Genomic DNA, 17,184 nt, shown 5'->3' with positions numbered 1-17,184 from the left:
ACTGAATGCTTTACATACATCAATTCATTCACCTTCTCAATAGTTCTGTGAGGTAGGTATTATGTGAGGCATAATATTATGTGAGGCAGCCTCACTTCTTGGACAAGGATACCAAAGCACCCAAAAGGTGAAATGTGTCAAAGATCACCCAGGCAGTGGTCAAGGCAGGGCTTGAACCCAGCTCTTCTGGACTCCAGAACCCAAGCTACTTAACTTAACCCAAGCTACTTAATTCCCCAAGAGAACTGAGATTTTTATCCTGGTGGTTCTACTCAGAACCCTGTGGGTTGATTCTTAAACTATTCTTAGAATCAGTAATAGAAATACAGTTCTAAATTTAGAACTGTAAGGGAATTTGGTCTAATCCAATGATTCTCACTTGGTAGTGACACAACTGGTGGGGAGGGAGAGGGGATGCTACTGGATGTAGTGGGTAGAGGCCAGGGGTGCTGCTCCACATCCTACAATGCCCAGGGTGGCTCCCACCGCAAGAAATGGTCCAGCCTTGGGACTTCCCTTGCGGTCTAGTGGTTAAGACTCTGTCCTTCTATTGCAGGGGGTGCATGTTCGATCCCTGGTAGGGGAACTAAGATCCCACATGCCACGAAGCCAAAAAAAAAAAAAAAGAAATGATCCAGCCTTGTCTTACCTTGGGCTGCTGTAATAGAATACCATAGACTGGGTAGCTTAAGCAACAGACATTTATTTCTCAGTCTGAGGTCAGGGTGCCAGCATGGTTGGGTTCTTGGTGAGAGCCCTATTTCATTTTATTTTATTATTTTTTGGCTGTGCCACGCAGCATGCGGGATGCAGGATCTTTAGTTCCCCAACCAGGGACCGAGCCCTTGCCCCCTGCAGTGGAAGTGTGGAGTCTTAACCACTGGACCGCCAGGGAAGTCCCCTCCTTTTCTTATAAGGGCATTAATCCCATCACGAGGGCCCTGCCGTCTTGACCTCATCTAATACCTAAATGACCTAATACCCTAATACCTCCCAAACACCCACCTCCAAATACCATCACACTGGGGATTAGGGTTTCAACCTAGAAATTTGCCGGGGGAGGGTACCCAAACATGCAACCCATAAAAAGCTCCCAATGTTGGTAGTGCCAATGTTGAGAAACCTTGATCTAATTGGTTTATTTTATAAATATGGAAACTGAGGCCAAAATAAGGCAGAGTGACTCTACCCAAGTCCACTTGACAGTTGCAAGAATGTGTGTTCAGAGCCTCCTCTGGTGCTCTCTCTACTGTATGCCCCCCCCCACCTTGTTAAGCATATATGACCTCCTATACACACACTCCCAGGTCAGGTAAGTCAAGGTGGTAGAGAGTTCTATTTAAGCATGGAAAACTTTCTAAGCTTAGAAGGTTCAGTTTACTATTCAAGGTAATTACTTTGAAATATACATCCAAGGGCTGTTGGAAAAGAATTTTCTTTTAATTGGAAAAATTGCCCCACGCCCCATGCTGAGAGTACATTTGCTGTTCACACTCTGTCTGGTACGATCCTGCCACACCATTTCCTCCTGCCTGCTGCCTGCTACTCTTTGCTCTCTCTGCCCAGCCCCCGACCCCTGCCCACCCAGCCCTACCCCACCTCTCAGACAGCCTTGCCTCAGGAGGGGTGACTGAGGTCTGTCCCCGCCCCCTGCAAAGGCTGCCTTCCTGCAATGGCTCATGTCCCCCTGACCCTTTCTGTGCTGGTGCCAGGGACCCCTGGGCCGGCATTTAGAGGAGGACAGAGAACACTTTGCTGGTAGCAATTCGTGAGAGTTTCTTATGCTTGCAGAGCCAAGGGACCTCACAGGAGCCAGATGATGGGATGCCTCAGGGCTGCACAATGTTGACCCAGGCTGACCCAGTGCAGGAGCCTTTCCTATCACTACCCTGCTGTTTCTCCCCGTGGCAGCCTGGGGACGCCCACACCACTTGGCGGCTCTGTGGACAGTCAGGAGGGAGGCATAGTCACCTTGCACTGCAGCTGGGCTCGAAGTCCTGGCAGACATCCAGACCTTTTTGGAAACACCCAGCTTACCTGTGACACCTCACCTGTAAGGGCCAAAAAGGCAAGGTGTCATTGCCCCCTGCCCTGGGACTTGGATCCCCTGCCAGGCCATCTGAACATCCCGGAGATGTAGATCCTCTGTATCAGCCTCGGCCCAAGGCTCATGCGGGGTGCCTTTTTTTTTGGCTGCACCTTGCAGCTTGCTGGATCTTGGTTTCTGGACCAGGGATTGAACCCTGGGCCTCTGCAGTGAAAGCGCCGAGTCCTAACCACTGAACTGCCAGGGAACGCCCATGTGGGGTGCTTTTTATTTTATTTATTTATTTTTTTAAAAAGATGTATTTATTTTATTTTTTAATTAATTTATTTATTTTTGGCTGTGTTGGGTCTTCGTTGCTGCACACGGGCTTTCTCTAGTTGCGGCGAGTGGGGGATACTCTTCACTGCGGGCTTCTCATCGCGGTGGCTTCTCTTGTTGCGCAGCATAGGCTCTAGGCACGCGGACTTCAGTGGCTGTGGCACGCAGGCTCAGTAGTTGTGGCTCATGGGCTTAGCTGCTTGGCGGCATGTGGGATCTTCCTGCACCAGGGATCGAACCCATGTCCCCTGCATTGGTAGGAGGATTCTTAACCAGTGCACCACCTGGGAAGTCCCTGGGGTGCTTTTTAAAATCTACCTTCCCAGGAATTCCCTGACCCTTCCGAAGCCCCTCCCCTGAGTACTGGCTTAGTAGGTTGGGGTGGGCCTTGGGAATCTGGATTTTGAAAAGCAGCTCAGGTGACTGTTAGGGTCAGGCAACTGGGGAGCCTTCGCTGACTCAGTTGGGCCTGTTTAATAGATTCAGAAAGACAAAAGCTCAGGGGTTGCTCCACATTTTAGGCTCCCCTCACTCAACATCCCGTTAAGCCAAAGTTGGCCTTTTCCACACACACAGCCTGGAGACAAATCCCCTTGCCTGGCTGGAGGTGGGGACCAAGCGACTTGCCTCGCTCCACCAAAGCCACCATCTGGAGAGAGGCTGTCAGCCTGAGAACCTGTTAGCAAATGGGCTGGGACCCTCACTTTTCTGTAAAAGCTGGAAAACCACCTGGGGAGCCAGGGTCGAGAGCAGTGAGGTGTGAAGCAAGCAGCATGGTCCTCTTGAAGATGCAGTGCCGACCCTGCAGCTCGTGAAGTGACGGGGTTCCCGGAACAGAGGCAGAGGGAGGGGGAAGCTGGGGAAGATGTGCTCAGGCTGACTCAGCGTGCGGTGCTGGGCAGCGGCCTTGTAGCCATCTAAGAACTGGGACTTCACTATGCTAAAGAGAATGGGTTTTTTTGATGAGAACATATTCAAGGCTTCAGCCGCACGGCTTTGGGAAGAGCTAGGCCTGTGGAATAAGAAAGTATTGGACTCCTATAGCACTTACTAGACTTTTTAAAAAAGTGATGCTGCAGGCTTCCCTGGTGGCCCAGTGGTTAAGAATCCGCCTGCCAATGCAGGGGACACGGGTTCGAGCCCTGATCCGGGAAGATCCCACCTGCCATGTAGCAACTAAGCCCGTGTGCCACAACTACTGAGCCTGCGCTCTAGACCCCATGAGCCACGACTACTGAGCCCTCATGCCACAACTACTGAAGCCCGCGTGCCTAGAGCCCGTGCTCTGCAACAAGAGAAGACATTGCAATGAGAAACCCACCTACCGCAATGAACAGTAGCCCCCGCTCGCTGCAACTAAAGAAAGCCTGCGCAGCAAAGAAGACCCAATGCAGCCATAGATAAATAAATAAATAAAAATAAAGTTCCCTTTAAAAAATAAAAAAAATAAAATAAAAAGGGGTGCTTCTTGACACTTATGAATTTCTAACAGGAATTTGGGGAGCTGAACATGTGAGGTGAGAGGGTGTGGGGGGTGAAGAGGGGATGATGGGAAAGGGATGTTTTTCTGCAGGGGGAGCAGAGGCTGGCCCCATCTTCAGGCCCGGGAGACAATGCTTCTCCTCACAGCCTCTCCTCGTCCTCTGCTTGGGGATGCACAGACCTTCTGAATGTGCCAGGACTTGCTGGCTGTAAGGATATTTTGAGCCTCAGTTTCCTCCTCTGTAACCTGGACATCAGAAGACCTAAATTGTAGCACTCCTGTGAGGATTAAATGAACGAATGCCAAGAGATCCTCAGCTCAGTGCCTGGAACATAGTAAAATTGTGGGAGCTATTTTTGCTTTTTTTTTTTAAACATATAAGGTTGCCAGATTCAGCAAATGAAAACACAAGACACCCAGCTGAACTTGACTTTCGGTAAACCTAATTTGTTTAAGTATATCCCGAATGCGGTCTTGTATTTTTATCTAACAGCTCTGTTTACCTGTGACCTCTGTGGCAGGGTCAGCCGGGGGACTCCGGGTGTGGCCGCGGGCATGGGGGTGCCTAGGCCATGCTGACCCTGCGTTTGCCTCTGCTCCTCTGCCTTTCCTTCAGCCCCTCCGAGCAGCAGTCTCCCAGGTGTGGTAAACAGAGCCTGCAGTACAAGAAAGCCTGGCAGGGGGGACAAGAACTAACAGTTTTGATTTCATTTGAATAATTCTGAATTTACTTTAATGCACACCTAAAAAAATGTAGAGTCAGCACATCAATGTGGCCATTTATAGATACTATCGCTTAGTATTTTCGTCTTTAAAAATACTCTTACAGATACTATTGCTTAGTATGAGGCTAAACTAGGCATGAAAAGTTAAAACTAAAACATTTAAGTCAATTTTTAGAGAAATATTGATTCAAATAGGACAGCCAAAATGGGAATGGGGCCAAAGTAGGGGCAACTGGAGTCTAGGCAGCTCAGCTGAGAGTAACACGCTGTTTTATTTGCAGGTCCGAGGCTGGGGAAGGATTTCTCCAACTGCCTGCATCTGGCCCAGGAAGAAGCTTAAAAAGGCGAAGATGGGAGAAAGTGCCAGCAGCTGCTTACTCTGTGTCAGCCTCTCCCAAGGGAGCCTGGAGGCCAGGCTTCAGTCGGAGGCGGGGAAGTTGGAGTCGGGGGCTTCAGCTCCGGCTGAGGCAGGGCCGGAGAAGGATGGAGGCAGCCTCTCCCTGACTCTGGCCACCCCCCCAGGCCCCACCACTGCCTACCGGGAAGTTAACAAGATCTGCTTTCCCACCTACAGTCAGGGAGAGAAAAAAAGTCTGCAAATAAAAGAGTTTATTTGGTGCCTGGAAGACTGGGCCACTCCCGAGACTGTGAGGGGCAAGGACCCCGGAAGCCCCAGCGGAGGCACTGACAGAAGTGCCTCCGTAGCAGACTCCTTGACTTCCAAGGCCCATTTAGTTCTACCTGCCCTGAAGGCTTCACCCCCAAATGGCTTGGATGTGCCGGGTAAGAAGAGTCAGAACTTTTTCTTGCAGCTGGAAGAGAAGGGGCCGAGCGTGGCGAAGGATGAGCGTGTGGCTTGTGCATATGGAGTGAAAACAGTTGACGGGACAGGTGAAAAGAGACCCATTGAGCTGGCCAAGCACCACAGGGTGAAGGAAACACAGCCTTTCCCCACCCCGGTGGCCCGGACATCCCTGCTGGCCGGTCCCGAGCCCTGCTGCCTGCCCTGGTCCCTCCTGCCTGAAAAACACCTGGTGTGCCCTCCCCAGCACAACAGTGTTCGCTATCTCGCCACCTTGCAGCTTGTGCAGAAACAAGGAGCGCAGAACTACAAAGCCAAATTCAAAGCCAGGGAGCCGAGACCTCCTGTGAAAACCCCACAGCGCGTTCTCACAGCGGCCAAGCTGGCAAACGGGCCCCAAACGCTGGAGACCAAAGTGTTGTCAAGACCTCTCTTGCCGTCCCTCACGGTGAGCAGAGCTGTTATGGCCATTCCCACTCACAGACTCCTCTGAGTTGCCACAATATAATTCCCTGGGAGTAAGCACCGTCTGAAAGTTGTTCATCTTCTCTTCCCTCTCTCCCTCCTGCCCCAACCCCAGTCTCTTCCTCCTCCTCCTCCTCGTCTTCTCGTACACTCTTCTCTCCCCCTCTCCCCTGGTGCTTTTTTGTAATATAATCAGGGGAAATTGAACCTCATTGCATGGGTTTTGATGTGCTCTCAAAGCCCCGATATTTATGTGTTACCTGCTACTATTGCTTAGCCATTTACAAAACGCAAACTGGTAATGCCAGTCTCAGCCTCTGCCTGACATATCTCTGCACTGGAAGACAAGTGGATGGTGGGGAATCAGAAGGGCCTCCCTCAGGGATGCCCCCATGCCAGCCCTGAGCCAACCCGCAGGGGCTCCTTCTGCCCCCTCAACCCCAGTGCCTTAAGCCAAGGGTACTGGGCGTGTGTAGACCATATCGTTTCTTGATCTTTTGAACCTGGCAGATGTCTGTCTGTTGTCCCATTTTCTCTTGCAACAAAGATCTGCTTCAATAGAAACAATGTTATAAGAGAAAATTCCAGCCTGTGTCCAAGTGAATATCCTCTGTCCAAGGTGGCGTATCCTTATATTATATCCATGGATGTACGGTATCCCTTGTTTCCTATATGTCCCAGATTTCATATATTATAGCCTCATGCTAGTCTCTTGTGTCTGGGAAGTTTTTCTTACCATTCTACAAAATTCATCTTGGGAGGCAGGTTAAGAATAATTATTATTTTTTTAAATGTCACTGTGATTATTGTCAGCATACATGCTTCCTCCAGTCTTACCTTATAACTACTATTTGGGAACTCGACAACCCCAAACAGACAAGTATGGAATGGGGCTGTGACTTTCTTCCTTCTTCCATCTTTCCTCTCCCCTCATTTTACCCGAGTGCATATTTCCTGAAGTTGTATGTAAATTAAACTTTTGTAAATGAGTTATATTTTAAATGTGAAGTGACAATGCTATGTAGAGAAATGCTCTGTAGAACCATTTTGTAATATGCATAACCATCTAGCCGCTCTGTAATTACATAGTTGGCATGTGCTTAAGGTAGGTTGTACTTGAACTCTAGGCTTTCCATCTGCTAAATGATGGGCAGACAGAATATATGACTCTATTTGTAAACATCTGCTTTCCATAACTGGTCTTTGTGATGTCTTCTCTGTTTAAGTTTAGGTTTTTTGGTGTTGTTTTGTTGGTTTGTCTTTACAAAACACCAGAAATGCAGGAGTGACTATAGTACAACTGTCACTGAAAGGCGTATTTTGCCTTTTGAGGTCATACACTTTACAGTCTAGAAGCAGTTTTCAGGTTCTACTCATTCTTTCTTCTCTGAATGAAGAAACCATCTGGATTCATCCCCAGGAAGAGGCCCTGATTTCCCACTGTGTCTGGACAGTGGAGGTCTTGGACCCAGTACTGTTTGAGGACCCTCCAGCTCTGGCAGCCTGCCCACCTAAGTCAGTGGTTTTTCAAGCCCCTCTTTATAAGCTGCAGAATAATGAATAAGATCACTATGTAAAGCAGTCAAAAGTGTTTGATTGGGAGGGAAAAAGTATCCACCAGTATGAGGGACAAAGCCCACCTGCTCAGCCCAGATGTACTTCCCTGTTGAGATCTTGAGGCAATTTGAACTGATCCAAGTTACAACATAATGTTTTTTTCTTAAGAAAAACTCATTTGTTGAGATAAGGGTTATAAATTCTATAGCTTTGGGGGTAAACATATAATAATTTAGAATTGAGGAGAGCCAGTTTGAACAAAGGAAGGGCCAAATTTAAAGGTTTGTAGTATCTTTTTTGAGCAAATAATTTGGTCAACGAAATGTTGACTAGAAGATCCCTCTGTGAATAGATAAGAATGCTTTGCATTTGGCATCTTTTTCTTTAGGTAATTATTCCAGTACCTGTTAAAGGCCCTCTGGGATCTTATCTGTGTTAGCTGTGGTTTAAATTGTTTCTCTGTGGATAGTCACTCTAGGCCTTGTCTCAATTTCTATTCAGATTAAATCAGGACATCCCAAACTGGTCTTTGATGTCCAAGTTTAGATAAAGGCTAAATGTTGACTAGAATGCAGTCTCCCTTAGAGTTCTAGGTCACTAACAAAATCCTGCCATTTTAAGGAGTTAAGCATGTTATAATTCAGTGCCAATGGCCCTCTTCCTACCTCCAGGTGATTTCAGTTAGGTTTTGGTTCCTCTAGTCCTCCCCAAACCAAGCATGGAGGGCTCTGTGTTTCACCCCTCATTCTGTTATGTTTGGCTGTCTCATTAGTAAAGCTTTCCAAACCCCTATTCTTTTTTGAAATTTAAAAAATCACCGAGTGGAACTGTGGCAGCACCCGACAGAGGGCTCCTGCAGGGCATGAGGTCAACTACTGGGTGAGGCCAGGCTGAGGTCTGGGGATGCTCCTGGGCAAGGGCAGGGCCGTAGGGGCTGGAAACCTCGGAAAGATAGAGTATAGATCTGACGGAGAGACGAGGGACAAGGCCAAGGGGAAGCCTAAGTCAGAATAAGACCCGGCAACATTTGGACAAGTATGTAGGGCTTTGGCTACTCAGGGAGACTTTCCCTAATTTTTATGGTCTTTTTATTCTGGACTTTGCCCCCTATTGTGAAATTTACCTGTACTTCCAGGACCATGCTATAAAATGACTTGAACCCAGAATCAAATTTGCTTTCGACCTCTCCCGAAGTGCCGGAGCCCCAGCCCATCTCCCTGAGGGCTCCCCCAGCTGGCCAAGCAGGCCGAGCTGCACAGATGGAGTCCTCGCATCTGGGACTTTTTGGGTGTCTGGGCTTGGGTCCAGTGCAGCCTTAGTGCTGCAGTTTAGGGGCTACGGAAAAGTCAGCTGGGGAAGAAACGGGCTCCTGTGGCTGTGATTGAGGGCAGACGAGGGTGGTTCCTGGTACCACGGGCAACACTCTCCCACTGTCTGCCAGGCTAACTGGGGCACTGGAGCCAGGAGAGATTCAGTGCTGTGCCCTTGATGCCCAGGCTAAACTCTGACCTGAGCTCCACTAGCCGGTCACACGATACAATAATTCCACTTGAATTGGCAAGGCACTGTTCTAAGAGTTCAAAGCCTCTTCTGGGTATTACCTCTTTTTATCCTGAGCAAATTCATGAGGGTCAGGGATCATTTTCTCCTGTGACCCAAGGAGAATCCAATCAACAGAGAGCTTGTGTTTAGTCAGGCCTGGTGTGCACCTTGGGCATCTGAAGGTGCCAACTTATCTCCAAGGTGAGGGAAAAGCTGGGGCACTGGGTGGAAAGTATCACATAAAGCAGGAAGGAAGGCTTCAGAATGTCATTCCTTCCTGTAAGATGGGAACAATTTGACATAGGATGTGGTGAAGATGAGGAGGTAATGTATGTAAAACAAATCAAATAGAGGTTTGATCTGTGGTTTTCCTGAACGTGGTGATCAGATCAAATACAGATAGCTGGATCATTTCCCTTTAATGAATGCCTGGCTGTTCAAAATCATCTAGAAATCCTGTGGGCACGGCCAGTTGTCATTTGGAGTCTGATGGGTCTTCACTCTTTAAAAGTCCTCAGAACTCAGCTTCCTAACTTGTCGACTCAGGGTCCTTGCTTGGGACTCCTGTTAATCCATGGGCCATCTTCATTCCCTGGCCCTTTTCCTCATCCTGTTTTGCTTGAATTTGCACTGCACCAGTCTAAACACCATTGCTCTGCAGATTTATACCATGCCTCTCATACTGATTTTGTGTCACTTTGAGGTGTTACAGCAAAAAATTTACTTTTCAAGTTTAATCTCCCAGAACAAAGCTATTGTATATCTTCCTGAATACAGTCTTAGGATAACTCCAGTGCAATAAGTAAAACTAGCACCATCATCCTTTTTCCTAGGAGCTGAGAACTAGACTTTTTTTTTTAATAGCCCAGCTTTGCCCCTGGACATTGTTGACTCTGCTCTATAGAATGAGGGGATTAATACCTAGGGTCCTTCCTAATTCTGTCATTTTAGTGCAGTTAACTTGCCTGTAAACATTACCAGACACTCAAAATGTGAACAGTTCTTTTTGTCACAGATTTGCGATCAGATTTCCTCTGGATGCTGGCTTTTGTAGTGTGAAATTTTAAAAAAATCTAAATGAATTTCAATTTGTACATTTCAAAAGTTGTTTATAGTAAAAATCCTAAAGAGATTAAGAAAAAAAGTTTTTTTTACGTAAAACTATGAGAATTCAATTTTACTAACACATTCTTTATAAACAACGCACGTACTTTTTTTTTTAAAGACAATTTTTTAGAGCAGTTTGAAGTTCATAGCAAAATTGAGAGGAAGGTACAGAGATTACCCATATGCCCCCTGCCCCCCCTGACAGATGCACAGCCTCCCCCAGGATCAGCATCCCCAGGGTGTGGACATTTGTTACAAATGATGAACCTACGCCGACATGTCATGATCACTTAAACCCCACAGTTTACATCAGCGTCATTCTGGGTATTGTACGTTCTGAACACACATACTTTTTTTTTTGGAAGTTTTGAATTTTATTTTATTTTTTATACAGCAGGTTCTTATTAGTTATCTATTTTTTACATATTAGTGTATACATGTCAATCCCAATCTCCCAATTCATCCCACCACCACCACCCGCCCCCCACCACTTTCCCCCCTTGGTGTCCATACGTTTGTTCTCTACATCTGTCTCTATTTCTGCCCTGCAAACCGGTTCATCTGTACCATTTTTCTAGGTTTCACATATATGCATTAATATATGATATTTGTTTTTCTCTTTCTGACTTACTTCACTCTGTATGACTGTCTCTAGATCCATCCATGTCTCTACAAATGACCCAATTTCGTTCCTTTTTATGGTTGAGTAATAGTCCATTGTATATATGTACCATATCTTCTTTATCCATTCATCTGTCGATGGGCATTTAGGTTGCTTCCATGACCTGCCTATTGTAAACAGTGCTGCAGTGAACATTGGGGTGCATGTGACTTTTTGAATTATGGTTTTCTCTGGGTATATGCCCAGTAGTGGGATTGCTGGGTCATATGGTAATTCTATTTTTAGTTTTTTAAGGAACCTCCATACTGTTCTCCATAGTGGCTGTATCAATTTACATTCCCACCAACAGTGCAAGAGGGTTCCCTTTTCTCCACACCCTCTCCAGCATTTATTGTTTGCAGATTTTCTAATGATGCCCATTCTAACTGATGTGAGGTGATACCTCACTGTAGCTTTGATTTGCATTTTTCTAATAATTAGTGATGTTGAGCAGCTTTTCATGTGCTTCTTGGCCATCTGTATGTCCTCTTTGGAGACATGTCTATTTAGGTCTTCTGCCCATTTTTGGATTGGGTTGTTTGTTTTTTTAATATTGAGCTGCATGAGCTGTGTGTATGTATTTTGGAGATTAATCCTTTGTCCGTTGATTCGTTTGCAAATATTTTCTCCCATTCTGAGGGTTGTCTTTTTGTCTTGATTGTAGTTTCCTTTGCTTTGCAAAAGTTTTTAAGTTTCATTAGGTCCCATTTGTTTATTTTTGTTTTTATTTCCATTACTCTAGGAGGTGGATCAAAAAAGATCTTGCTATGATTTGTGTCAGTGTTCTTCCTATGTTTTCCTCTAAGAGTTTTATAGTGTCCGGTCTTACATTTAGGTCTCTAATCCATTTTGAGTTTATTTTTGTGAACACACATACTTCTTTAATGTTCCAATGGCTCAGCTGATATTGCATCCACAGCAATGCTTAAAATTCCACTCCACCAACTGGCCCTATGCCTCGGGCAGGACTTTTCAACCTTCACTGTTGGCATTTAGGAGCTGGATAATTCTTTGTGGTGGGGCTGTTTTGTGCATAGAGGGATATTGAGCAGCATTTCTGGCCTCTACCCACTAGATGCCAATAGTCTCCTGCCAGTTGTGACAATCAAGAATGCCTTCAGACATTGCCAAGTGCCACTAGGGCAAAACCGGCCCAGGTGAGGACCAGTGCTTTAGGGAATTAGTTATCTAGAATCCTAGAATTAGTTATCTAGAATGCCTCTGTTTGCTGCTTCCCTGACAGCTTTACTTACAGAGCAAGCAGAAGCCCTGGCACAGAGGCAAAGGAAATGCGGGAGATGTCCTGCCTGCTTCATCCTGGAAAGCACAGGTGCTCTCAGTTTTGTCCTGGTCCTTCAGGGCCTTCTGGGGGCACCTGCCCGGTTTCCCTCCTGAAGGAAGCGACTCCAGGCCTGCTTTTCCCTGAGACCGTCTCTCTCAGAGTAACAGTAGGGCTCATTTAGCCAGCGCCAGGAAGAGCTGTTGGCATTCTCTTATCCTTCTTTTAGGAGAATGTGCATTATTGTTTTGGCAAGGTTTTCAAGAAAATTCTAAGATGTTAAGTTGATGTATTTGCATTTAATGGCGTCATTCAGAATTCTCTACTTTTTTAACCAGTACTCTCCTCAACTTCACTGCTTGTGCTAAATCACTGTGAATATTGAGAAGCAGCCAACACTATGTATGACCCTCCTCAGTAACCGCTGGAAAATCTATACTTCATGTATATGTATGTGTGTGTGTGTATATATATATATATATATATATACACACACACACATATATATATATACACACACCCACATATGAAAATGGCTTTCTTCTCCCATTTGGCTCAAACTACAAGCCTTTCTTCCCTATGTATTTTTAAAAATGAAACAATTTCTCGCTTATTAAAATTTGAAAACTGCTAACTTGAAAACATAGCATAAAACTAGTCTTATTTCCAGCACCACAGGAGGGTTAGGACTATTCACTAACTCTGTAAATGTGAAAGAACTCTCAGCAATTTCATTCGCTTTAACCTCTGTATGTGCTCTGAAGAAAAGTAGAAATCTAACTAATTTGAGATAAAAACCACTGGTCCTGATACTGTTCATGACTCTGCGAAGGCTTAGTTTCGTGGCTATTCACCCAAATCCTCATGACTGACTTTTCTAATGTAATTCCAGGAAAATGGGATGTCAGGGAGATACCATTATGGCAGCTAATGAGAGAACTTGAAATCTGAAGGCTTACTCCTTAGACAGACATCTCATTAGAGAAATGGGATTTAAATGGTTTTAAAATACACCACATCTTACCAAAAGAAAAAAAACTGATACCAGCTTACAATTCATTAATAAGTACTAGACTCTCAAATATAGCTAAACAAAAACTATTACCACAAACTGAACTAAGACAATATAAACAGCTCCTAAAGCATAGTTTGCCAAAGTTTGAATGGTTTCTCAAAAAGCATACTATAGAAATCTTAATTTTTGAAGGCTCACTTTTTAAATAGGGAAAAGTCTTTGAAGAGCATTTTAAGGTTAGATATCCTTTTGTGATGTTAATTCAGATGCATTGACTCCTGCCAAATTTTTATTGCAGCACGAGCTCTATGTTTTCTGAAGTCACTAAATTTCTCATTACAGCACAGGAAAAGGAAGATAAAGTAGGAGAGGGATCAGTTTCAAATTCAGTCCTAAGCAGCAACAATGTTTGAGATGCAATCATAAAACCAAATATTTCACCTAGGACATGGAAAAAGCACTAGATCACCAGAAAGCAAAGAGTAAAAAGCTGCAAGCAGAAGCAATAAGAAGATGCCAAACTTGGAACAAGGTCTTATTGACACATAATATGCTAATCAGCTCACTCCTTTAGGCCAAAAAAAAAAAAAGTCTTTGTTCACATAGGTAACATATGTATTTTTGAGAATAACAAAGTCACCATGGAGATATATTTTTTTAAACAATTTTTTATTTTCTGAAATATTTGACTATTTCACTGATAAACTAAAAAAGAATATTATTTAATTTTGTTGTTCTTTTTTGTAGCCTTTATGACCTGTAATATTAACTTGCTTGATGGTAAAGAACCAAAAGTTAATGGAAGAGCCTTGACCATGAGTTTCTCCCATGACAACCTTCACTGTTCCTGATTTTGTGGATTTAGAACAAAGTTACAAATGTGTTTATTTTGTTATTTATTAGTAAGGCAATATATAAATTTAGATTTTTTCTGAAGTTGAAAGAACTGAATGAATACTAGCCCTCTTTCAGTTTCAGTATTATAGACAATGCTCTTATTCATTCACGTACTTTGGACATTTGCTCCTTTCAAACATGCATATTTTTAAAATACAGTGCCCAAATGTGTTAATTTGAGGACACCAACAACCTGAGAGGCCTTTCCATTTGCTCTTTAGCCTGCTTCTCTCGATATGTAAACTAGTGTATCAGTGTGTCTGCTAATAAATACCTTTCACACAACTGAGAGAACCCTTTGGATTTAAGCATTGCAAAACAATGGTATTTAGTCGACTATCTTCTTGGACTATAAGAACATTAGACTAGCCAACATCTTGCTGAAAAAACTAGATTAAATTCATGTCATTTAAGTCTTTTAGATGTTGGGAGTGACCAGTAAGCCAACAGACTGACGTGTCCTCTCCTAGTGTCAAATCTAATCTGTGGCACTTTAACACACTTCAGGTGAGAACACACACATATATTGAGATATAAGGAAAATAAAACCGCATAATACTTGAGACTTCAAAGGCTTCATTCCTAAATGCCCCAAAGTTACATGTTCCTCCTACTCTTTATTAAACAGGCTTCCGAAAACAAGTCTGAGAAGCATTTCTTTTAAGTATACACGATAGTAAGTACTCTTCAGAGTCAATATTAGATAACAAGTTTGGACTGGAACTAAGAGAAGCATTCTAAAATTGAGACTGTAAAGGATTACATGAAAATATCACCCTGTCATTAAACAACTCAACTTCACAACTAGCCTGACACTGATACATTTCCTTCCAATCAAAAGTAGCTGCAAACCGGGACGCCACTGGTGGCGCAGTGGTTAAGAATCCGTCTGCCAATGCGGGGCACATGGGTTCGAGCCCTGGTCTGGGAAGATCCCACATGCCACGGAGCAACTAAGCCTGTGCGCCACAACTACTGAAGCCTGCGTGACTAGAGCACGTGCTCCGCAACAAAAGAAGCCACCACAACGAGAAGCCCCCGCTCTCCGTAACTACAGAAAGCCTGCTCACAACAACGAAGACCCAACGCAGCCAAAAAAAAAAAAAAAAAAAAAAAGTAGCTGCAAACCTTACTCTGCATCTTTCAGGTAAGTCTATAAAAAATTTCTACTTTTATTTCCCTTTATCTAAAGGGACTCAAACACACTGATTTGACTTTCCTGCAATTAGTGACTGAGCATGAGCAAAGAACTACTCATAGTCCTACCCTCTTATTTTTGCTCTTAAGCCAGAACCATATTACTTACAAAGATAAAAGACACCCCATTATGAAATGGTGACATTTGGATGAAAAATGAATCAGAGTAATTTCTTTAGAAATTATTTTTTCAAATGTCCTTTGAAAAAATTTTCCAAAAACTTAAATCATAGGGCAGTTTTTATCAAAATAAAAACTTTACATCAAAACAGCAGCTTTGGGAATTCCCTGGCGGTCCAGGGGTTAGGACTCTGTGCTCTCACTGCCGAGGGCCCAGGTTCAAAATCCCTGGTCAGGGAACTAAGATCCCACAAGCTGCATGGCGTGGCCCAAAAAAACCAGAAGTTTTGGTAATGGAATGTCTTTTCATTTTCTAATAGGAAAATTGTTAGCATATTTTCATGAACAAAGGTAAGACAGTAATGGAAATAACTAGGCACAGTCATTTCATCGTGTGACTTTCAGAAGATGATGAGTTTGTGAAAAGTTAAGGCAATGAAGTCACATTATGAGTATGCTGAAGAATTTACACAAAAGGTAGAATTATCACTTCTCTTTAATCACTGAGTTTCAGATTTTACAAATAATCTTAGAACAATTCAGGTAACTAAGGTTTTGGGGGGAAACAGTTCTTACTTGTACATGAAGAACTATTACATGCTCCATTTTTCTGCAAATAACTCTATTGGCTGGATTAACAAACACTGTCACAGAAACACAGAATTTTTTTAAAGCCATAGATCACTGCATATATATTTACAAAAAGCCATAAACAAACATGCATTTCTCCTTATTAGGAGAACTTAAATAGATGTTTGAACATTAAGGCAGTGATGATTCTAAAACATAATGAAATTCTAAGTTAAGGCTTTATGTTTCTTTTGAAACCCATATTCATAGGCAACTGTGACCAAAGCAAACTTTTATCTATCAGATTGAGTTCACCTGCTCAGGATATGTTATTTATCCACTACTAATAATTCTTCTACAGGATAGGAATTAGTAGCAACACCATTAATATACTTTAGTGAATTCTTAGTCCCCTCCTTAGGTTTTATTTTGAGGATTTAGCCTTCAGCAGCATAAGCATGTGCCACAGAAAAAACAGAGCATTTTTCTGGGTAAACTTAGAAAAATTTACAGAATGCACTGATTTTTACTCGCCTGAAAGTTGGCCAACAATCAAGAACTCAGAATCTCCTAAATACAGAAAACTCCAAAAGCATACTTAACCACACACCCATCTCAAAACACAGATGTTCTTGATTATTGAAGCACTTGGTCTTCACCTCATTTTCTTTGAAGACTGTTTGGTATTACCCTCTCTAAACAAACAAAGCAACAAAATGCAGAACACCATATTTTAGATGGATCTATTCTATAATTGCTATCCTCAAGGCACAAATACTATCCTTGCTAGACCAATGTGTTCCCTCATTTAAGGAAAAAATGAGAGGTGGATGAAAAGAAGATTCACTTTAAAATAGCTGCTGATTGCACTCTTGCCCTATCAAGCTTATGCAAAGTATTGAAATTTAGGGGGGAATGTCCTTTTCTCCTTATGTTATTTTTTTTTAAACATTTAGAGAGACAAAACTCAGACTCAGCTGGTGGGTGCGCCTCGAGGAGCAGCTCTGGAGCACCGGCCTGACCTTCTGTAGGGAGTAGGAGGGATGCTCGTAGGACACACTCCAGTCTGGGCTAACAGGCATGATTGCACAGCCCAGCGTTTCCATAGTTGGGGTGACTTACTGTCACCTAGACTGAAAGGATCACTATTTACACTAAGTGCTTGCCGCTACTTCTTTAAGCAATAATTTTACAGCAACACATCTTGTGAGGAAAGTACTATACACTTAACGTTCGTATCAGTAAGAGTTCACGTAGAGGAGGGATGGCATTGACTATATGAAAATTGTCTCAAAAGCTAAAGACAAGTGTAGTTTCCTTTGTGTCTTCAAATCAGGGGAGAGTAAGATGTCAAAGCAGATGAAGCTGTTGGTGTTTAAATCTGATGGTGCAGCGTCAG

General features: G+C 43.7%; 1 protein-coding gene and 1 long non-coding RNA gene across 8 annotated transcripts in view; one reads left to right on the top strand and one right to left on the bottom strand.

The window, feature by feature from the left end:
• The window catches only part of LOC309649266 (uncharacterized protein C16orf46 homolog), a 30,519-nt gene extending 14,954 nt beyond the window's left edge, over positions 1–15,565 (top strand). For 6 of the 7 annotated variants that reach the window (XM_082439094.1, XM_082439097.1, XM_082439096.1 and 3 more), the window contains one exon: positions 4,855–7,020. In XM_082439094.1, the coding sequence (XP_082295220.1) occupies positions 4,855–5,868 (1,014 nt within the window). In that variant the 3' untranslated portion in view covers positions 5,869–7,020. Of the gene's footprint in view, positions 1–4,854; positions 7,021–13,748 lie in introns of those variants that run through there. The other variant, XM_082439092.1, reaches the window with a different exon arrangement.
• LOC309649344 overlaps positions 7,120–17,184 on the bottom strand; it is a 979,232-nt gene continuing 969,167 nt past the window's right edge. Inside the window, exon 3 of the long non-coding RNA XR_014257039.1 lies at positions 7,120–11,341. This is a non-coding gene — a long non-coding RNA (uncharacterized lncRNA). The remainder of the gene's footprint in view (positions 11,342–17,184) is intronic.

This window comes from Balaenoptera physalus (assembly GCF_965194825.1).
Source record: "Balaenoptera physalus genome assembly, chromosome: 19".
NCBI classification, from domain to species: Eukaryota; Metazoa; Chordata; class Mammalia; order Artiodactyla; family Balaenopteridae; genus Balaenoptera; species Balaenoptera physalus.
This window is presented reverse-complemented; position numbering and strand designations above follow the sequence as displayed.